This window comes from Myxocyprinus asiaticus, chromosome 31, assembly GCF_019703515.2.
Source record: "Myxocyprinus asiaticus isolate MX2 ecotype Aquarium Trade chromosome 31, UBuf_Myxa_2, whole genome shotgun sequence".
Taxonomy (NCBI): Eukaryota; Metazoa; Chordata; class Actinopteri; order Cypriniformes; family Catostomidae; genus Myxocyprinus; species Myxocyprinus asiaticus.
This window is the reverse complement of record NC_059374.1, coordinates 24,540,270-24,563,315: the sequence shown is the minus strand read 5'-3', so window position 1 is coordinate 24,563,315 and position 23,046 is coordinate 24,540,270. Positions and strand designations below refer to the sequence as shown.

The 23,046-nt window shown below is 39.9% G+C and overlaps 1 protein-coding gene across 1 annotated transcript; it reads left to right on the top strand.

Annotated features, from left to right (window-relative positions):
- Nucleotides 1–36: 36 nt before the first annotated feature.
- LOC127422139 (ubiquitin conjugation factor E4 A-like) lies at nucleotides 37–23,046 on the top strand. The gene is made up of 20 exons (XM_051665486.1): nucleotides 37–53; nucleotides 1,194–1,324; nucleotides 1,437–1,607; nucleotides 5,735–5,847; nucleotides 5,973–6,125; nucleotides 7,089–7,248; nucleotides 7,353–7,553; nucleotides 7,751–7,944; nucleotides 8,068–8,401; nucleotides 8,493–8,619; nucleotides 9,330–9,634; nucleotides 12,186–12,318; nucleotides 17,223–17,413; nucleotides 17,499–17,599; nucleotides 17,716–17,829; nucleotides 18,022–18,196; nucleotides 18,392–18,572; nucleotides 18,659–18,806; nucleotides 18,908–19,065; nucleotides 20,816–23,046. The coding sequence occupies exons 1-20, from the start codon at nucleotides 37–39 to the stop codon at nucleotides 20,949–20,951; spliced, it is 3,243 nt and encodes a 1,080-aa protein (XP_051521446.1). The 3' UTR covers nucleotides 20,952–23,046.

Here is a 23,046-nt window from a genome sequence, read left to right as displayed (position 1 = left end):
CGAAAGAAACCGTGAACAGTGTCTCGTCCTCTGTTGATGACGTCACACTTTGAGTAAGATCTGGTACAACTTCAGATTAGACCACCCAATTAAACCAACCAAAAAACAAGTTTTGGCATTCAGCGAATGCTATAATCTGACTTATTATTTAGTTTACTTTGCCTTCAGCTACTGTTTTTGAACTACATTACCAGCTCGCTGTAAGTTTCTAAGCATGTTGCTAGTCAGTCATTCATCTAGCTTGAGATACTAAACAGGTAAGCAGGAAGATCTGTCATAGTGTCTTTGACAGCTCAAAACACCATTTATTGCCTTTTCAGACCACTTATTGCTTGTTTATTTCAGTCTGCGATAAATATATGACACATTTTAAAGTTAGCATACCGGACAACCTAATTTGAAGTCATGTTGGGTTCTTGTGAGGTTACCTTTGGCAATCAGCCTCAATTTCGCCTATTATTAGCTGGCCTATTGTTTGAATCTCTTGCCAATGACTCACTAATGGAAAATCGATTTATCCTGCTTCATGATACTCATCAGAAGAGTTGCTCTTATGTGCAGTGTTTATTTCATATGGTGTAAATAAACCCCATGGTGATCAAAATAATTCAAGACACCTAAATGGATTACAACTGGTTGAGAATTGTATGCTGAAGATAATGAAAATTCTCTCATCATTTACTCATCCTCATGCCATCCCAGATGTGTATGACTTTCTTTCTTCTGCAGAACACAAACAGAGATTTTGGGTGAGAACAGACCAAAAATAACTCATTTTTCACTGTACATCTTGCCATTGCAGTCTCTAGGCCAGAGGTACTCAACGGGTGTGTTCAAAGGATACCAGGGGGTAAGGGAATGAAGTAGGGGGGTGTGCATCAAAAAATTGAGAACCACTGCTGTAGGCAATGGCATGATTATGCTTTCAAGCTCTTTTACACTTCCTGCATTTATGTGCTTTTTGGAGCTTCAGAGTTATGATTACCATTCACTTATATTATATGGACTTACAGAGCCGAAATATTCTAAAAATCTTTATTTGTGTTCAGCAGAAGAAAGTCATACGCATCTGGGATGGCATGAGGGTGAGTAAATGATGAAAGAATTTTAATTTTTGGGTGAACTATTCCTTAAATTCGCACACTTCTCCATGTAGGCTGTGAAAGCACCTGTTGATGGAGGACGTGCTCCAGGGAATTGACAGACCAGGGCAATAACAATCAAAACATCTCACAAAACCCGTTTGCAGCTCTCTTCAGTACCCTCGCTGATGCCAACCAGTTTGCATCCGACCAAAAGCAACGACATCAAGCTGAGCAACAATGTAAGTAAGTTATTATTAATAAACTGTGCCTTACAGTTCCATCAATAAAACTGGCAGAATTAAATTCCTTTCATGGCACTATGAAATTGATTATACCCTGTGGCTTCTGCAGATTCTCAGGGGAGCCAGTCTGAGTCAGACAACTCTGTGTCTGACAGCACTGATGACAATGATGACTCAGTGGGAGAGATCAGTCGATCTTTCCGCTCACGACAGGAGCTCTGTGAGCAGCTCTATGTCAACCACATGATCCAGAGGATCTTCCTCATCACTCTAGACAACAGTGAGTGCTAAATACCTACCAGTTATGACATTGTTCTATCCAGTTACCAACATTTAACATCAACACTACCATTCAAAAAACACTTAGGGGCCTGGGTAGCTCAGTGAGTATTGATGCTGACTACAACCCCTGGAGTTTCAAGTTCAAATCCAGGGTGTGCTGAGTGACTCCAGCCAGGTCTCTTAAGCAACTGTGATGAGGAGAACGGCGGGGCCGGGCCGTGACTACGCACGCCCGGCCCCCAATCGGGCTAATCAGCCGAGGAGAGGGATAAGTGCAGCGGAATGCAGCAGTTCGGGAGAGAGAGAGCCACACGCAGATGCAGTGTGTGCATTTGTGTTCTGTGTCTTTTTGTTTAAGTTTTCATTAAACCATTATTTTGACGGTTCAGCTGGTTCCCGCCTCCTCCTTTCCCATTGTGAACCTCGCTACATTGGTGCCGAAGCCCAGGAAGGAGGAGGGATGTGCTGTTGTGGAGTCCTCGCCACTACCAGCCAACTGAGGAACAGCTGCGGCCGTCCGCCCGGGGACGGAGACGTCACTGCCGGCTGCCGAGGATCTGAGGCACGCTGCCGTTTTCCCCTATAGAAAAAAGAATAAAGGAAAAAAAAAAAGAAAAGAGAGTGGCCCAGAGCAACACAGACTATCATTAAGAGAGAGAGAAAGCTATTTTGAGTTGGCTACCAAGAGCCGTTTTTACTTTGTGTGTGTGTGTGCGTGTGTGTGAAGCTGATGTGAGAATAAACACTCAACTGTTAGCTGTCTCCTGACTCCTCCATTGCCCACAAACTTATCCTTAACCAAATTGGCCCGATTGCTGGGGAGGGTAGAGTCACATGGGGTAACCTCCTTGTGGTCATGATTAGTGGTTCTCGCTCTCAATGGGGCGTGTGGTAATAGCATGAGCCTCCACATGCTGTGAGTCTCCGCGGTGTCATGCACAGCGAGCCACGTGATAAGAGGTGCGGATTGACTGTCTCAGAAGCGGAGGCAACTGTGACTTGTCCTCCGCCACCCGGATTGAGGTGAGTAACCGAGCCACCATGAGGACCTACTAAGTAGTGAGAATTGGGCATACCAAACTGGGGAGAAAAGGGGATAAAATAAAAAAAGACACTTTTAAATTTAGGTTTCTCATAATCTTTAAAACCTTTTGATCTAAAGGCTTATGCTTGCATGCTTGAAAATAGACAAATATACACTGATCAACCACAACATTAAAACCACCTACCTAATATTGTGTAGGTCCTCCTTGTGCCGCCAAAACAGCGGCAACCAGATATTCTTCTCACCACAATTGTACAGAGCGGTTATTTGAGTTACCGTAGACTTTGTCCGTTCGAACCAGTCTGGACATCCTCTGTTGACCTCTCTCATCAACAAGGCATTTCCGTCCACAGAACTGCAGCTCACTGGATGTTTTTTGTTTTTGGCACCATTTTGAGTAAATTCTAGAGACTGTTGTGTGTGAAAGGTCAACAGACAATGGCCAGACTGGCGTAGACAAAGTTCTACGGTAACTCAAATAACTGCTCTGAACAGTTGTGGTGAAAAGAATATCATCTCAGAATGCTATTCTGAGATGCGGGTTGGCGCTGTTTTGGCGGCACAAGGAGAACCTACACAATATTAGGCAGGTGGTTTTAATGTTGTGGCTGATCGGTGAAAATGTTGCATTGCATCTGATTTTCTTTGCAAAACTAAATAGCCAGCAAGTGCCCAGCATACATGGAAACTCTATCAGTACTGTTTTAAAAAGCATCCCAGACTGCACCTTATCAAATAGGTTAAGAGAATGAACAGAATGTGCAGATTTTGTATTCTAGCAAAGTTTGGCTACTTTGAAGAAGCTAAAATATAAGATAATTCTGGTTTGTTTTTCATTTTTGTCACTGCATTGTACTTCCCATATTCCCACATAAAGTGCCCAATGTGGTCTTCTGCTGTTGTAGCCCATCTGCCTCAAGGTTCAACGTGTTGTGCATTCTGAGATGCTATTCTGCTCACTACAATTGTACAGAGTGGTTATCTGAGTTACTGTAGCCTTTCTGTCAGCTCGAACCAGTCTGGCCATTCTCGGTTAACCTCTCTCATCAACAAGGTGTTTCCATATGCAGAACTGACACTCACTGGATGTTTTTTGTTTTTGACACCATTCTGAGTAAACTCTAGAGACTGTTGTGCGTGAAAATCCCAGGAGATCAGCAGTTACAGAAATACTGAATCCAGCCCGTCTAGCACCAACAATCATGCCACGATCGAAATCACTGAGATCAAATTTTTTTCCCCATTCTGATGGTTGATGTTAAAATTAACTGAAGCTCCTGACCCATATCTGCATGATTTTATGCATTGCACTGCTGCCACACTATTGACTGATTAGATAATCGCATACATAATTAGTTGTACAGGTGTTGCTAATAAAGTGCTCAGTGAGTGTATGTTTAGGAATAGAAAATATATTTCCTCGACACTTCCCAGAATTGATTCATTTCATGCATTACCTAAAATGTACTTATGAAAGTTTAGGGGAAAGACACATTCATTTAGTCATTTTCAATAAACAATGTCTTGCCTACTTGATGAGCTCAGTGTAGATGATCATATCGTGATGCTATTCAGTTTCCCGGCAATACTACAGATGACCTCATCCTCTGTAGTGTGGCACATTATGTCATTTGTGTTGCTGTCATTTGTGTGTCTTTATCCTCCACATCTTTCTACTGTCTACCTCGCTGATCCGTTTGCCATTCAAATCTTTAACACAGGGCACATCAAACACTGAAATAAAAGTTTTGAAAATGTTATGCCTGAGGCTGAGCCACATGAACATTAGTATCTCTATGTTAAAGGGATAGTTCACCCAAAAACTAAAGTTCTCTCATCATTTACTTAACCTCATGCCATCCCAAATGTGTATGACTTTCTTTCTACTGCTGAACACAAATGAAGATTTTTAGAAGAATATCTCAGCTCTGTAGGTCCATACAATGCAAGTGAATGGGTACTAAAATTAAGCTCCAAAAGAACATAAAGCTAGCATAAAATAATCCATAAGACTCCAGTGTTTTAAACCATGTCTTTGGAAGTAATATGAAAGGTGTGGATGAGAAACAGATAAATATTTAAGTCCTTTTTTACTAGCAGTCTCCACTTTCACTTTCACATTCTTCAATTGTTTTTGGCGATTTGATCAATATTTAAGTCATTTTTACTATAAATTCTCCTCCCTGCTCAGTGGGTGGCAGTATGCACCAAGAATGTGAATTTACAAAAAGAATGTGGATGAAGAAGAATGTGGAAGTGGAGATTGATAGTAAGAAAGGACTTAAATATTTATCTGTTTCTGACCCACACTTATTATATCGCTATAAAGTTCACACAGGTGTCCAGCAAAGTAACCACAGGTGTTAAAATATATCTATTGTTTTATCATTCTAAACCTAAGAAACTTCTTTTTGTCAAATGTCTTATTTGAAATGAGTGTTTGTGCTATATTTATATGTTGGGATTTGCATGAGTAATCGATTTATTGAGTACTCATTCAGCTTTAATAATTTGAATAGTAAAAGCATTACTAGTATATTGCAATTTGATTTTTCTATGTGCATTTGCCTTCCATGGACAGCAACGGAACTGCTTCTCTCTCCTAAATCTTGCCATTACAAATCAATGCATTGGTAGGAGCTGTGGATGCATGATGTTGTTAAAGGAATAGTTCACCCAAAAAGAAAATTCTGTCATTATTTAAAGTGATTGTATAGCTTTAGAAGACTTGGAATGTATGTTTCTTTGTCAATAGATGTTGTTGTTTATGCATAGTGCTCATTTTTATATAAGAAAAACAGGTTCAAAGGTTGAACTTAAATTCTAAATTTCAAGTAATCGATTACTCATATTCTTATGTGTTGGAGTACTCAACTGCACATTTACTCAAAATGCCAACCTTTATATCAAATTGGTTTTATATTTTGTTATATAATGCTGATATTCATATCTATTGAGGTGTAACTTCAGTGACCAAATACTTTTTGGGCCACTGTAGTCATTATTGTGTTATTACATTTTTCAGAAAACACAACTATTGAACTTTAAGTAATCATTAGTGTTGGTTGACAAACTTCCAGGTGATCCCAGTCTTCGAGGTGGTAATGGCATCCCACCATGTTGCGTTTATCTAGAGGAAATGGCAGCCGAGCTTGATGGCCAGGACTGGCTGAACATGGACACCATTGGGAAGGTACAATATGTTCAGTGTTTTTCAAGATGTCTCATGAGAAATTTGTATGATGTTAGATAATCTATAGACACATGCATAACATGAACTTTTAATTAGAATAATATTCCTTAATGTGTTCCCTTCAGGCTTTGTTCAACAGACTGCTTTTGCAGGAGCCAGAAAATCATCTAATTTACATGACCTCCTGCAGTGTAGTGAACCTCTCAGCAGATCGTGATGCTGGGGAGAAACGGGCCATAACTTACCTTTATGCCTGCTACCAGAGAGCTAAAGAAGAGGTGGTCTGTCTGTAGACTCTATACTTTGTTGTGAGACCTGTGTATGTTTGTACCAGTAGCCTCAGTAATGTTCACTAGAGATTATTGGTACGTCTCAATCAGCTCCCTATATTGTGAATCAGTATATCATGAACACAAATTTGGGCACTGGCAAGGGTGTTCATCCACTGAACATTGGGACACTTATGATTCAGTCACCTGCGACACGATAACAAGTTTGCCCATTAAATCACAGCTGGTATTAATCAACAATAATCGCTGTATAAATGACACTGTTGTGCATTTTCATTGTAGATATTCAAACGTACAGTGTTATTGTGAAAGGTAAATTACATAAAAATGTAAAGGAGTGTATTTTTAACCTTCTAACTACTCCAATATTTAAAAGATTGTTTCCCATTCATGGTCATTATGGATGAAAGACAAACAACATTTCTTTTAAAGTGAAAATAAGGATTTTACTTTTAACGACTTGTAAGACTTCAGCAGATATGACAGTGTTTCTGGTAAGAGAACATACTGTGAAAAATGATGCACTCTTGTTTTTACAGTGCATTCTGGGAATTTTTAGGGAGCAAACATTTTAGTGCACTGGAACGATTTTACGATTGAGACAGCCCTAGAAATGGCCGACTTCCTGATCAGTGCCATGATTACTAAACTAGGGAGCTGATTGAGACGTACCCTTTATCTTTAAATGAATAGTTCACTTAAAAAGAAATGTATTTATCCTTATGACGTTTCAAACCTGTATGACTTTGCCTTCTGTGGAACACAAAAAGGGAAATTTTGTTTGTTGCTGTTTTCCATTCAGCAAAAGCATACAGTGATCAGGGACTGTCATGCTTCAAAAAAGACCTAAACAAAAGACTACTTTTCCTTTTGGAACTTGATGGTTCATGGTCGCTGCATGCTTTACAATAGTCTGAATGTAATAAATAGGTATTGTTCAAAACACCATAGATCACTAAAGTCCCAGAGAAGCTGTTGTCGTATGCTGTGTGCTGTAAAAACCTGACTGTGTCCCATGCCTGCACGGTGCTGCTGACCCCAGAGATCTACGTCAGTCAGAACATTTATGAGCAACTTTTGGACCTGTTGCTAGAGGCTGTCAGAGGAGCCCGTATGTCCATTGCAGAATCATATTTGAGGTCATAGATTTATTAAAAAATCCTGAACTGATTCCATTTGTTTGACTTTGTTCTGTTTGTGTTTATGTCTCTGCAGGGTTTGAGGAAGTGGTGGAGTTTTTGGAGGGGCTCATTGCTTGTCTGTTGGCTGACCAAGAGGTGCAGACCTTCGGGGAGGTGATGGTGCCAGTGTTTGATATTTTCCAAGGCCGGGTCAGAGACTTAGACCTTTGTCAGCTGATGCTATACTCCTACCTGGAAATTCTCCTGTATTTCAGTCGGCAAAAGGACATTGCTAAATTTAGAATCTGATTCTTTATTAGTAATGCTAAAATCATTTGGATACTGTAAATTCCTTTTATTACATGAACTGCCTCGTTGCCTACTGTCTACATAGGGTTGCCTACCTTTTGGAAAAGCCTTCATGTATGGATTCTGCCTATGATGCCTTAAAATGTTGCATTTTGCATAATGCAAATATGCTATACTGACTCTAGGTATTAATAGAGCACATTCAACCCAAAGATCCTAACAATGGACTTCAGTATCAGAAAACTCTTCAGGGAACCATCCTGAATATTTCTTGTATGCTGAAAACCCCTAGAGTGGTTGATAACCATGGGTTTTTCCTCAATCCTTCTCGCTCCAGTCCACAGGAAATGAGGGTTCAAGAGTCAGATATACACCAGGTGAGCACAGTTCCATGAATCATACTTTATTGTCCTGTGATATCATGTTTTCAAGCTTGATCACATGAAGATGGCCTCTAAACCCTTTAGTTATTGTTTTTTTCCTTTCCTTTCATGTGCTAGTTTGTGGGGCAGTTTCATGAGAAGCTCTATCAGATCCTGAAAAACTTGCTCCAGCAGTCCAGCAAGACTCGTCACCTGCTGCTCTCATGGCTGGGTGGCTGCCTGCAGGCCAACATGGGGCGGACCATAATCTGGGCAAACCAGATGCCCGAGATATTCTTCCAAATGTATGCTTCTGATGCATTCTTCCTAAATCTGGGAGCTGCACTGCTCAAACTCTGCCAGCCTTTTTCTCTCCCCTACTCCCCCAAACTCTTTACCTTCAACCCCATGTACTGCTTACTGAAGGAACTGAGTGAAGAAGAGCGGCAGAACAGAAATGTGCATGCCAGAGGTGAACTACCTGTGCAAGCATGCAGTGCAACTCTTTTGTTAGTTTTCTTTTCAAGCGTGATAAACTAAATTAATTACACATCCGTCTACAGGTCTGGACAAGGAGACATGTCTGATACCTGTGCCCCCTCAACAAACAATTGAATTTGCCCAATCATACAGCCTTCTCACAGAAAACCTCATCCTTACACAGCTTACCATGTACCTGGGCTTCCATGGGTAATATTTGGATTTGGCTCATAAGTTGGATAAGTCATGATGTATTGTTGCCCCAGACCTTCCTTGTTTCCTGTTCTTCAACTATAGCTCTCACAATTCTAAATTAAAGTTGACTTAATAGCTGCATGCTAATGAACACTAGTCATCTTTTTCCAGCAATTACAGTGAGGTTTAAAAATCTTCAAAAAAAATTCCACATTGAAAATATGGAAATCAAAATCTAATTTAAACCTGGAAAAAACAAAGTTTCAGGATTTTCAAAAATTTTAAACAAAGAAACGTTATGATGTTAGGATTCATCACTGTTTCTAGGTCTTTATTCAAATCAGCAAATTCAAGACATTAATGTTTGCATGAAAGGTCAGATTTCCTTGCTTCCATTGAAGCACACAAGATCTGGAACATTCTCAAGTCATGCTGAATGGATCATCAGGCTTTGCACAAACTTGTGAAGACCATGCCACACTTGAGTGCATGCTGTCATTAAAGCAAAAGGGGGGACATAACAAATAACTAGAAATGCTGAAGTTCATGTTAATTTTTCAGTTCAATATTTCACTTAAATTGTTATGCTAAAAATATTATTTATAATGAAAAAGTTAGATTATAAACATGCAAAATAAATAACTTCCACAAGTAGACGTTTTAATCCTACTTTCTATCTTGCTAGTAGCACTTAGAGGTAACCTGAATATGCTTTTATTTGTCAGATTTCATGATCAGATGGTGAAGATGAATCAGTCTCTGCACCGGTTGCAGGGAACATGGCGGGACACACAGCTCAGCGGTGGCCCAGCAGCGGAGCTACGTGAGCTGTTTGAATGCCTAATGACAATCTATCTCTCCATTAAGGCTGTAACCACGCAGCCTGCCATGCTACAAAACTGCCTCAAACTCCAAGCCTCCTGTGCTGCCCTGCTGGTTCAGCTCAGCCTGGGCAACCTGGGCCCTGAGCACATCCCTGTCTCCTTTCCCCTGCCCACACTAGAGAACAGTCTGCTATGCTTTGTTCCTGGTATTTACCTACGTTTTTATTTTCCATTTCTGTACACACCTTAGTGGTCTCTAAAGACCGTATGAAATCATGAGTTTTGTGATTGTTAATCCATGTCTAATAGCTTTGAGGTTATCTACAGGTATAAACTAGTATACACCTAAAGTAACAAAATTAAACTTTAGTGGGACAATGCCCACGTTCCCAGATGAATTATATCTAGAATCTACTTCTATTACTCACCTGCATACCTTAAGAACGTACTTTTTTTGACTACCACCCCTGGAGTCACTAGTTCAAATCCAGGGCATGCTGAGTGACTCCAGCCAGGTCTCCTAAGCAACCAAATTGGCCCGGTTGCTAGGGAGGGTAGAGTCATATGGGGTAACCTCCTCGTGGTCGCTATAATGTGATTCTCGCTCTCGTGGGGCGCGTGGTGAGTTGTGCGTGGATGCTGCGGAGAATAGTGTGAAGCCTCCACACGCACTATGTCTCCGCGGTAACGTGCTCGACAAGCCATGTGATAAGATGTGTGGATTGACAGTCTCAGACGCAGAGGCAACTGAGATTCGTCCTCCACCACACTGATTGAGGTGAGTCACCACGAGGACTTAGAGCGCATTGGGAATTCCAAATTGGGGAGAAAAAAGGGAGAAATGAGCCCACAATCAAATGCAGTACTTACTAAGACAGTAAGCAATTTCGGACACAACTAGGGCTGCCCCCGACCAAAGATTTTCATAGTCGACTAGTAGGCGTTAATTTAAGCCATTAGTTGACTAGTCGCACGTTTATGATATTAATTTAACTTAAATAATTTTTTGGGGGGCATCAGAAAATGGTTTGAGTTCCAGGGCTGAGAAAGAATGTTATAAGTAACATTGCTAACACTGTTCTACATTATAGAGAAATACTAAACCGTAATAATGAGCCTTTAAAATAAAATTTTTACAAGCACACGCAAGAAGCAAGCGGCAGCAACACCGGCAAAAGCGGTAATGATTCTGAATGTGTTGGAAAAACCTTCAAAAAATGAACATTTTGTTAATTTATAGGGAGAAATGCACATTAGGGTTGTGCCTATGGATGATGATCTTGGGGATCAATGATTGTCAGAGTGATCGCCAATAGCTGATGCCTTTGACGATATTTGGCTCTATTATTATCAAATTAATATTACAAATAATTTTCCCATAGACACACAGACACATTATTAAGAACAGATGACAGAAAAGCCGCCTATGCGCATGTGTGTTTGAATGGAGACGTGCAGTCTCGTGGAACACGTGCATGTAAAACGTTCTCACTCTTTCTTTGTTTCTGTCTTCTGATTTAAAAAAATTTTTTTTTTTTGCAAGAACAGTATCATCTATGGGTGCTGCAAATGACCTCAGACATCTCAGCTCAGGAGGTGCTTTGAGTTCAGTTCACTTTATTTCCACAGAGCAGTTTATTGTGACCAACTCTGCAGCCTATACATCTGTGATTAAAACATAAAATAATATAAAAACACATTCACCTCCAACCATGATTTATATTTCAGTGCTTTATTATCATCATTATAATTATTATTTTTACATTTATAATGTTTTTATGTCTTCATTTGTGTAAGTAATTTTCCACCTGCATGTTTAGACTGATACTTGCCTGATGGTAAATGGAAAGGTGTGTGTGTGTGTGTGTATGTGTGTGTGTGTGTGTGTATATATATATATATATATATATATATATATTATTATTATTATTATTTTATCACCATTATTTTAATTGCTTTTTCGTTTCGTTTGGAGTGCAATTTGAATTTAGAAATGTATTTGATTTAAGTTTTTCGTTTTTATATATACTGTGAAGGAGGGAACAAAACAAGTTTATTCACACACATGATGTATTTTCACAAACAACGAAATACCCGTCCGGTAGAGAATGCACAGATGAAGTTGGTTCTTTGCCAGAGAGATGTTGACTGTTGTAAAACCATCTTTCAAAAAGTTGAACAACACACATTTTAATTGCACTAATTTTTTTTTTTTTTTTCCAGTTTCATTTGATTTTTTAGTTAAAATAAATACAAAATTTGAAATCAAGGTGTCTTGCTTTATTGTGTAGGCTTAACCCTAACCCTGCTTAACGAAAATTACCCCATAGTATCACCTAGCGTCCAACCAGCGGTAATACCGGTGTCCGTCGGTTTCCTGTGGAGCTTTTTCTGCGACCGACCAATCAAAACTTGGTCGACCAAGACTCTTCTCATCGACTAATGTTTGGTCGACAATCAGGGGACAGCCCTAGACACAACTAATGTCTTTCTCTTTCGAGAAAATGGACCAAAAGTTTTGATGAATATTTTTCAGATTTTTGTCTAATCAAATGCTTTCTAGAATGACTACTGACTGCAAGTGGCAATAATGGTTCATGACTGTGCCTAAACTAGAAAAGAAAATCAATATGTCCCACCCAAACTTCCTGTTGCAGTAGGAAGTACGTCAGCACAGGAGAGAAAACTGCGTTCGTCAAGCCATTTCATGGGGTCTTTAATGCATTCTGTTGTTAAATTCTGTCTCCTTTTTCACAGAGTTCTTTGCAGAAAACATGGGTGATTTCTTCATATTTCTCCGGCGCTTCGCTGAAGAGGTCTTGGAGTCATCGGCTGAAAGCTTAGAACATGTCCTGACCTTCATCACTGTGTTCATGGGCAACGCTGAGAGGTGTGTGCCACTGTGATGCTGAGTTCTCTTTCTAACATCTGTTCGGTATCTCACTTTAGGACACGCCTTGAGCGTGACCAATCATGGAAGCATTTTAATAATTTACCACGTCTGTCCAATGACAGACAAGTCACAGCAGTGACCAGGAAGCCCCGCCTTTCTAATATTAGCCACTGTCACCTGCCTACACATTATTATCGCTATCTTTCCCTTGAAGATTTGCGGAAGTTGTCCTCAGCAGCTCTTGGAATTTTTTTTCTTGTTAACAGTTTTACAGACAAGCCGTAAAGGTAAGTCACAAAATGCGATGATTGGATCCAGGAGGCATACTTTTGTTTACTGGTAATACTAATGCATTGAGACTGTCTTTTTTCATCCAGTTTTCACTCGCCGTAGCTGGTGATACTCAAGGAGTATAATTTTTATTGTAATTCACAACAAGAGTCCCGTACTTTAGGGGGATATTGTGGAGGAGGCCTTTGCCCAAGCTTTCCCTCTTTTTGACATTTCTGTTGCGGGGTTGGGAGAGGTGGACGATGAGATGATCAGGAGGATGATGAGGAGGATGCTATTCTCCCACCTCAGCTGTCCAGATCCACTAGTGAACAGAGTGGAGGGACCCCCTCCCCAACACCTGTGGAATTTGATCTGTTATGCAGACGGGCAGCGGCCAGACTGTTCATCAAGTGACCATCTCAACAGATGGGGCAGGGGCTGAGAGAGATCTTTATGATGGTAATAGGCTGCCGTTGCATCTCCCCTCTGTCAAAATTCTCATCCCTGCGGCCCTGGCGTGTGTAGTGGAGATGAGGAGGTTCTGAAATAAACCTTTCTCACACCGAGTGCCCATCAAGGGTTTCTCACATGCATAACATGGAGGAGTTAGGCATGTCAGATCCTCCTCCTGTACAATTGTTGGTGGCAAACCACCTACATCCTAACCGGCTTTCTCATCCTCGGGGGCCTCTCTGCATGGAAAGATGGATCGCTTTGCAGTTTCCGACTAAAAAATAAATGTGTGTATATATATATATATATATATATATATATATATATATATATATATATATATATATATATATATATATATATGTCACTTCTTCACCGCTGGGATGCTTGAGGAATCATATTGATGCTGGGACCCCAAATCCAGCTCTGTAAATGCCCTGACATACCAAGCCAACGGTCGGCCGTCGGCCAATGTCGGGCCATCGGTGAGCGTCTGTCGGGCTAGTTTTTGTGGTGTGTTCCGCACCATCGGCTGAAGTCGGTCCCCGTTGCCTTTTTTGGCCGATTGAGCATGTTGAATCGGCGGCGGAGCTCGTTGGTGAGTCAGATCATTCTGATTGGCTGTTCAGCTTAGCGAACCAGTGCACAAGAAGAAAAATGGAAGTGACGAAGCAAGCAAACAACGAAGTCAAGAGGGAGCCCTTTGAGCCTGTCTCTGGAGTATCCACAATTTCACCCATTTAGTGCGGTTTCTCCGTATTTTTCGCTTCTTCCTTTCTTCTTCCACAAGCGAAAGACCAAGGGCTGACAACGCCAGTGCCATTTGCAACTTATCAGACATTTCCGATATATCACGACTCTGTCTGTGGTAAGCGAGATTTGTGTGAAAATGGTAGGCAAGTGCTGCTTTGTTTATGTTTTGTATCCCAGCAGTCACTAGCCCTTCCGGTTTTCTGTTTTGAGTAACAAATACAGACTACTGCCACCTGCTGGTATGGAAAGTTATTTCCTCTCGCGCAGGTGCAGAACGGACGTGCTAGTTGGCCATTGGGTGTCGTCTTTGCGGTGTGTTCAAGAGCAACTTTTTGACCCAGACACAGGCGATGTGAGCTGACTCCACTGTCTGCTTTAGTTGGCGCTAGTTCTTTGACGTCAGTTTGGTGTGTCACGGCCTTAAGAGGAGATTTGCGTGATCGTAGATTTATATTTGTGCACTTCCAGAGTAGCGGTCCAGCAGATTTGCTGTCCAGTGGGAAACCCCTGTATGGGGAGTGGAAACTCCACCCATAGGTGGTGAATCAGATGTGATAGATTTTCAGGCAGGCTTCTTTTAGATCTTTTTGTATCACGCGAACACACCCATTGTCCTCTGTTCTTTTCTCTGGTGAGCGAAGAAACACCTATGGATGTGGAGTGGATGCACTGGCACTCCCATCGCCAAATGCGCTGTTATACACATTACCCCCTCTGATAGACCCAACACTAAAAAGAGTAAGAGAGCACAGTCACTCTGTAATTCTGATTGCCCCATACTGGCCAGGGAAACTTTGGTAAGCAGAGATAATTCAGCTCCTTTATGATCAGCCCTGGCCTCTTCCCCTGTGCAGAGATGTCCTCTCACAAGCGCACGGTGAGATTTTTTTCACCCTTACCCGGCCCGGTAGCTCTCTGGGCTTGGCCCATGACAGGATGTATTTAAATGCCACTGGGTTGCCTCCGAGGGTGATTGAAATGATTCAGAGCACGTGAGCTGCCTCGATGAGCTCGCTATTTGATTTAAAGTGTGGTGTGTTTCAACAGTTGTGTGCACAGAGACATATCATCCACTTTTTTATGTTCAGTGGTGGACGTGCTGTTTTCTGCAAGACATTTTGGATAAGGACAGAGCATTCTCCACCGTTAAGGTTTACCTTGCAGCAATATCATCATGGCATGTCGGGCTTGACTCAGGAACAATGGGTCAACACCCACTGGTATGTATGTTTATAAAGGGTGCTCCGAGGTTACATTCGAGTTCAAAACCACTGATTCCACCGTGGGACCTGTCCGTGGTTCTGAACGCACTCTCTCAGTCCCCTTTGGAACCCATAGAGAGTATTCGTATGAAGCATCTTTCACTATAGACTACTGTTAGCTCTCTCTACTGCAAAGCGTGTGAGTGAACTACATGCTTTGTCGTTCAACAATCTTGTATGTGTTTTGCTTTGGGGTTTTCAAGAATGATCCTCAGGACAAACCCAGGTTCAATGGCCAATCACCTGACTTATTGGCTTTTTGCCTGCCGCTGTTTTCCTCATTAGAGGAAGGAAAGATTCATTGTTTCTGCCCTCTGTGTGCCTTGTGTGTGAATGTGGAAAGGACGCAGATGCTGAGAGAGTAACCAGGTCTTTATATCATGGTCTGACTCCCATAAGGGTAAACCTATATCACACCATCATTTGTCACATTGGGTGGTGGAGGCTATTATATTAAGTTATAATAGGGCCTGTCTGCAGTCTCTGGAGGGCTTGAGAGCTCATTCCACAAAAGGCATGGCCACCTCATCGGCGACATTGAAGGGCATTGCAGTCCAGGACATTTGTGCTGCGGCAAGATGGCCGTCACCTTAAACGTTTGTGAGATTTTACAGCCTGGATGTAAAGGAGACTTCGCTGGCACACATGGACCTTCGCTTAAAAAGGTCCATTACTGATGTATAAATACACACATACAGGCTTAGTCTTAATCAAGTTTGTCAGATTTCATTCCATAACTATTCTCTGGTAGTGAATTAATTTGAAACTATTGGTATACAATACCAGCATTTGTCTCATTGGGTGGTGGAGGCTATTATATTAAGTTATAATAGTGCCTGTCTGCAGCCTCTGGAGGGCTTGAGAGCTCATTCCACTAAAGGCATGGCCACCTCGTCAGCGCCGTTTAAGGGCATTGCAGTCCAGGACATTTGTGCTGTGGCAAGATGAATGTAGCCTAAAACGTTTGTAAGATTTTACAGACTGGACGAAAACGAGTCTTTGCTGGCCCACACGGTCCTTCGTGTAAATACACTTCCTGGCCAAAAAAAAGTTGCATACTCTAATATTTAGTTGGACCGCCTTCAGCTTTGATTACGGTGTGCATTTGAAGTGGCATTGTTTCGACAACCTTATGCAATGTAACAACATTTATTTCTGTCCAGAGTTGCATTAATGCAGAGGCATTGTCGTCCAGGAAAATATGCCTGTGCTGTCAGGGAAGAAAAAATCCACTAATGGGATAACCTGGTCATTCAGTACATTCAGGTAGTCAGCTGACTTCATTTTATTGCTGCATAACATTGCTGAGCCTAGACCTGACCAACTGAAGCAACCCCAGATCATAACACTGCCTCCAGAGGCTTGTACAGTGGGCACTATTTTCAGTGATTTCAGCAATCTCCTTTGTTGTTTTCTTTGCTTGATGCAGGCCAATAATTTGCCCCTTCTGAAACACAGTAACTTCTTTTCCACGACCACGGGATACGTCTTCTGACATGGTTGTTTGAGAAATGAGAAGCTACTTACTACATCAGATAGGGTTAAAAGTATTGTTGCCAGCTGAAACATATTAATCACTGCAATAATGATCCAGTCATCGGCTCTTAAGTATCTGCCTATATAAATCCAAACTGCTACTTTTTTTTGGCGAGGCAGTGTAGGTTCGATGTATAAGCACACACATACAGGCTTAGCCTTAATCAACTTTGTTAGATTTCATTCCATAACTATTCTATGGTGGCAAATTAGTTTGAAACTATTGGTATACAATATTTCTGAGCCAGTGGTCTGCTTCGGACATCATATCTGCAATACAGGAGATACCTTACAGGTGCTAAAAATAGAATGTTAGGTTATGTATGTAACCCCAGTTCTCTGATAACAAGAGTGTGGTATCTCACCAAAGTTCCCTCCTTGTTGCAGCATGGGGAAGAGATAAGCTGTGAATGATATTAAGGCAGGTGGCAGCGGCTGTTATCGGCAAAGTGGGGCTTCCTGGTCACTGCTGTGACTTGTCTGTCATTGGTCAGACATGGTGTTATTAATTGCTTTTATGATCGGTCACGCTCAAGTCTTTTCCCATAGTGAGATAACTCACTCCTGTTATCAGAGAACCAGGGTTACATGGTGACTTGTTTACTCTGAATTATTTGCCCACAGAATGAAGAATCCTCACTTGCGGGCAAAGCTGGCAGAGGTTCTTGAGGCTGTGATGCCCCATATGGAGTCTGTTTCATCTGGCACTGCCCAGCCTATCATGTTCCAGCGACAAAGGTTGTTCAGCTCATATCGGCATGCACCTCAGCTTGCTGAAGCCCTTATTACAGTGTTTGTGGATATAGAGTTCACTGGTCAGTGTCTAAAGTAGTTTGGAAGTGCTTCTATTATTTGAATGTAACTGCCTGTATAAGATTTTATTTATGGCTTATCCCTTAGGCGATCCTCATCAGTTTGAGCAGAAGTTTAATTACAGGAGGCCAATGTATGCCATTCTGAAGTACATGTGGGGAGAAGAGAATTACAGGGAGAGCATTAAGGTGAGATATTTGACTAATATTGTTATACATGCTCTTTAAAGGGAATTGCAATTTCACCAAACCAAACTTTTCTGAATAATTAAAAAAACATTTTACACTTTTTTTACACCTTACAGCGGCTGGCAGATTATGCATCTGAAAACCTTGAGGCCATGAATCCACCACTCCTCCTGAGGTTTTTGATCCTCCTCATGAATGATGCCATCTACTTACTTGATGAGGCTATACAGGTTTTTGCATGTCTATCTCCAACTGTCTACATTGTTAACACAGATGTTTTTTGTTCAGTTTATCTTGGTTGTCTAATGTTACACTTATGTAAAACATGAATTAACATATTACTTCTGAGTGGTTAATATAAAGAAATATTTAGTTGAATGAGTGAAGATGTGACATAACATATGTGCATCTTTTTTTTCCAGTACCTAAGTAAGATCAAAATCCTCCAGCTGGAGAGGGATTGCGGGGAGTGGGACAGTCTGGCCCCTGATGCCCGCAGAGAGAAAGAATCTAGTCTGCAGATGTTGGGACAGCTGGGTTGCTTTCACAACATAATGTCAAATGAGACCATTGGCACCTTGGCTTTCCTGACATCTGGTAAGAGACGTGAAAGAACCAAGTGCTCTTAAATATTAACACATCACAGAATTAAATTTTTTTTTTTTGGTCATATACTACCCGACTAAGACATGAATAGAATGTATTGTTCAGTGTACCTCTTGGCTTTTAGTATACTTGTAAATGCGAAATCACACTGAAACTGACTCTTATATATTTTTTTCCCCCCTCCAGAGATAAAAGGTCTTTTTGTTCAACCTTTTCTTGCCGAGAGGATCATCTCAATGCTCAGTTACTTTTTGCAGCACCTGGTGGGCCCCAAAATGAGTGCCCTGAAGGTGAAAGACTTCAGTGAATTTGACTTCAAGCCTCAGCAGTTGGTGTCAGACATTTGTACTATTTACCTAAACCTGAGGTAGGCTCTTTATATATAACCTTTACTCTGAATTTATGGAAGATATTAAGTACATATTTCTGGGGGTAGGGGTGTTTCCACCACAGGGATGAAGAAAATTTCTGCACCACTGTCCCAAAAGATGGCAGGTCATATTCTCCCACTCTCTTCTGCCAAACTGTCCGTGTCCTCAAGAAGATCAACAATCCCGGTGACATGATTGTATCTTTCAGTCTCCTAGCAGATAAAATTAAGGTTAATCTAATTGCTATACCTATTTATGCTAGATACATGTCTGTCTTTAGAAGAATGTCAAAGGGTTAATGTTGTTGATTTGATTTGTTTGTGTCCTTCAGTTTTTGGCAGACAGGCATCAGCAAGAGGAGGAGACCTACTCTGATGCTCCAGATGAATTTCTGCATCCTATCATGTCTACCTTGATGCTTGATCCAGTGCTGCTACCTTCTTCAAATGTTACAGTGGTCCGCTCAACAATAGCACGCCACTTACTAAGGTGATTTGTTATTTAAAACAAAAAAGGAATAGTTCAGCTAAAATTTGTAATTCTGTCATTTACTCACCCATATGTTCTTCCAAACCCATATGACTGACTTCTGTGGTTCGCAAAAGGAGAAATTTTGAATGTAATTCAAGTAATTTTTATTTGTATAGCGCTTTTCAGAAGACACATTGTTTCAAAGCAGCTTTACAGAAAATCATGCTTTAACAGAAAATGAAACCGTAATATATATATAAAGTCTTAGAGTCATCATTGTGTAATTGTAAAGAATGTACTGATCACCCATTTCTGTGCAGTTACAATGAATGGGAACTACAGCTTTCAGGCAATATATTCCAAGTTGTCTGAAGTCATATGATTGCTTTGGGTGAGAAACAGACCGATCATTGAGTGATAGTGAGTTTAACTAAAAAAATCAGATCAGTTCAATTCGTGAACAAATCATTCTGACCGATTTTGTCTGAATGCATCGAAAAGATCTGACTCAAAAGAACGATTTGTCATTGAATTATTCATTGCTAAATCCCTCATGAACTCAAGAGAGCTAGTGGTTTGTCAAGATTTTCAGTAAATAATAACTGATAATAATCATAATAATAATAATAATAACCGTCTATTCCTTGCACAAAGCTATTAGGGCTGATTATTGATACAGATTTCCTAAATCCATTCCTATTCCGATTCGATATCGATTCATATGGGTACATTTCTATTACATTGTCCATTTTGCTTACATATGAATGAAATTCTTTCTCAGCTAATGCTTTTAATTATAAAGGAACCTTCTAGGTAACCCTTCTAGGTACATTTTACAAATTATATTTTATCATTAGTTTTTCATCAAATTGGTCACATTTGAGCTTTTGAATAGTGTTCAAATTCAGTCTATTTCATCATTTAATGTCTTGAAAATGCATATATTATGTTGCATATATATTTTTGTTACATGTTTATTGTTTACTTGCATAATTTGTACTATATTTGTATATATAAGTATTTACATTGAGATGTATATCACATGCTAAATCTGTCTCTTTAAGACAAGCACAAATAATGAGAGAGGACATGCTTGATTTCTTTAGTGCATCCATGTGTGATTAGAATTAAATGTTTCTTTCTTTGTTGTTTTTAATCAACATCTGAATGTAAAGAACAGAAAGAATATTAAAAGAGACATTATTCAATGACAAATGGATCTGTGGATCTCGTCTTTGTAGTTAAACCAAACTTTCACTCTCAACACGCAGTGAAAGTATCTTGCTGCTAATAACTTCTTTGCCTCTATATAACTCAAACACTGGTGAGTGAAATCTGAACATTTACTAGCCAGTGGCTAATCATAGACATTTTTAGTTGCATAGAAAGAAATTTGGTTGCATATATAAGTGCTTTACTCACATTGTAGAGGGTTGTGCAGAGTGTGAGAGATCGATCTTAGGATATAAGAACCAATATCTAAATCTTTCAAATGAAGATTGCGATACATTGGAAAATCTATATTTTTACCCAGCCCTAAAAGTTATATATGGGCTACTTTTATGGTGCTTTTGTTTCATTTTTAAAGCTTAAATACAACCATCTTTATTCATTGTAATTCCTCAGAAAAAAGTCATGGGTTTGGATCAATATAAGGGTGAATAAAGGATGAGAGAATTTAAATTTTGGGCAAACTGTCCCTTTAATGCCTCCTTATTGATGATTATTTGATTGCGTAGAAGTGATGGTCATGTCTTTTTTTCTTTAGTGACCAGACAGACCCTTTTAACCGCAGTCCACTTACCATGGACCAGATCAGGCCTAATGAAGAGCTCAAGCAACAGATCATGAAGTGGCTTGCTGAGCATAAGCAAAGGAACCAGCAAATGGGACCTAGTGGCTAAACCATATTACTCCCTTCCCCCAGCACCCAGGCATGCTCTGTATGACTAAGCCATTCAGATTTTTCTGACCTCTATCATATAGCGCTTTGGAAAGTGAAAATTTAACCACACGTGGAGGAACATGTTTACATTTATGGTGTTAGTGTTCTCCTCAAAGGTCAAATGCAAATTTCCAAATGCCATATCACAGTAACATATTATGCTATCTGCTCTTTCAAACTCATTGGAGCATCTTCTAATGTTTCAGGTCTATGCAGGAAAAACTTAAATCACTAACAATTGGAGTCACTTCTTCTGTTACATTTTGCCTTTTCAAGTTGTTCACAGTGAGAAATGAGGATTGTGTGGGTTTATAGACAGAAAACATATTATTAGGTTTGCTTATCTGTTCAGTGCATTTGCCCACCTCTAACTTAATTAATATGCTAACAATATTTTATATGCATTGCTCATTCATAAACGTTTTAAGTTAGAATATAAACAGTGTGTTCATGATGCCTCATTTGAAAATAAAGAAGGGGTTGTGGCAGTATTGATTAGAAAAATGAATTCAAACCAGTGTTGACTGCACTGTCATAAACTATTTGGCTTTTTGGAAATATTTAGAATTTCAGCTTTTTTATAATTTTTTTTTTGTTTTGTTTTTTGGGCTGGTTGGTAACTGTACCATTTGTCAAAATGCTTCTGTTAGAAACATTTTATGCTTGGAACTTAACATATAATATAACACATTTTTATGAGACTCATTACGTATACTGAGCTCTTGTTGAAATGTTGGGAAATACCCCTTTACATTTTACAAGAATCCATTGTGTGTTTTTTAACAGTGCAATATGTCCCAAGTTATGACTTATTCGAATGCTGAGTCAGAGCTCAAAGCCTCAGTAACCTACTCTCATTTAGAATTACATCATGTCTCTTTTGTTAACAGTTGCGAAACTGCATGCCCTGGGTGGTTGGACCTTGCTACTGAAATGGATGTCTTAAAAGATGACACTGATAAGACGCTGGCCACTGTCCTCCCTTTTTCATTAGATTGAGCCATCAAAAAGCAGTTGGGGTAGAGTACGTCTGAACTGGTTCATTTCAGTGAGAATTGGTTGGGTTTAATTCAAACAATGAATTTGACCCCATGAATTCATAAAGAAAATAGAATGCTCCAGGGCCTGTTGTGGTATTTCTGCCTGTTGAGTTTTCCATATGCACACTTAAATACCTTAATGGCTCTTTTAAACATTGATTTAATTTAACTGCAATGTTTGTGTTGGACATAGTTTTGTAAAATAAAATGATTTGTTTTGGATAATTTTATGGATGGTTATCATTTAAATACATGCTAACATGTTCCTCTTGATTTTACAACAACCAGATGTTCTACTATGTTCTTCAACTGACTGGATGAATGGTTTAGTTAATTGATTGTCCTGAAATGTTTGGTCCAACTTAAATTGAACTACTGTAAATAATAGCAAAACTTGGATTAAGGACTAAAGTTACTTTTTTTTTATAGATTACATGATTACATATTAACAAGGCAACGGCAGTAAATTGTTAATAATTTATTGATCATTTTCATATCAATATCAATCATATTCTTAACCTGAAGTGCAGTAGTCTCCCGGATGAACATTTTGAGCATGTGCTCCTTTTAAGTTACAACAGAAAGATATGCACCTCAGCTAAGGAACAGGTGATGGACTATTACTAAGTAGTAAAGGTTAAAAGTGTGTCAGACTTTTGAGCTGTTAGCTTTGACTTAGCAATGTCATTGCTGTCGATTTCAGGTTCATTGCTGTTTGTTCATGTAATATTTCTATTGTTTTATGCACTTAAAATGAACTAGATATGTTTTAAATGTATGTGCAGCAATATTGAACAAAGCCCATCGCTCTACTGTTGCTGCTGATGCAGTGGAGTCCACTGCATGAAACGACATAAAACTTGACACAATTGTTCCTTGTGTGACTCGGTGGAACTCTGCTGTTTTCAGATATTCTGCTCTTTTAGAATATTCTTGCTGTTCAAACGATAATATCTTGCACCTCAGCTTTGGAATAGGTGATGGACTATCAGTAAGCAGTAAGGGTTAAAAGTG

Bases quoted from the DNA above. Each gene is read 5' to 3' on its own strand.
- LOC127422139 (XM_051665486.1), top strand. The intron at 8,620-9,329 runs GTAATATTTGGA...TTTATTTGTCAG, and splicing joins ATGTACCTGGGCTTCCATGG to ATTTCATGATCAGATGGTGA. The intron at 17,600-17,715 runs GTGAGATATTTG...TACACCTTACAG, and splicing joins ATTACAGGGAGAGCATTAAG to CGGCTGGCAGATTATGCATC.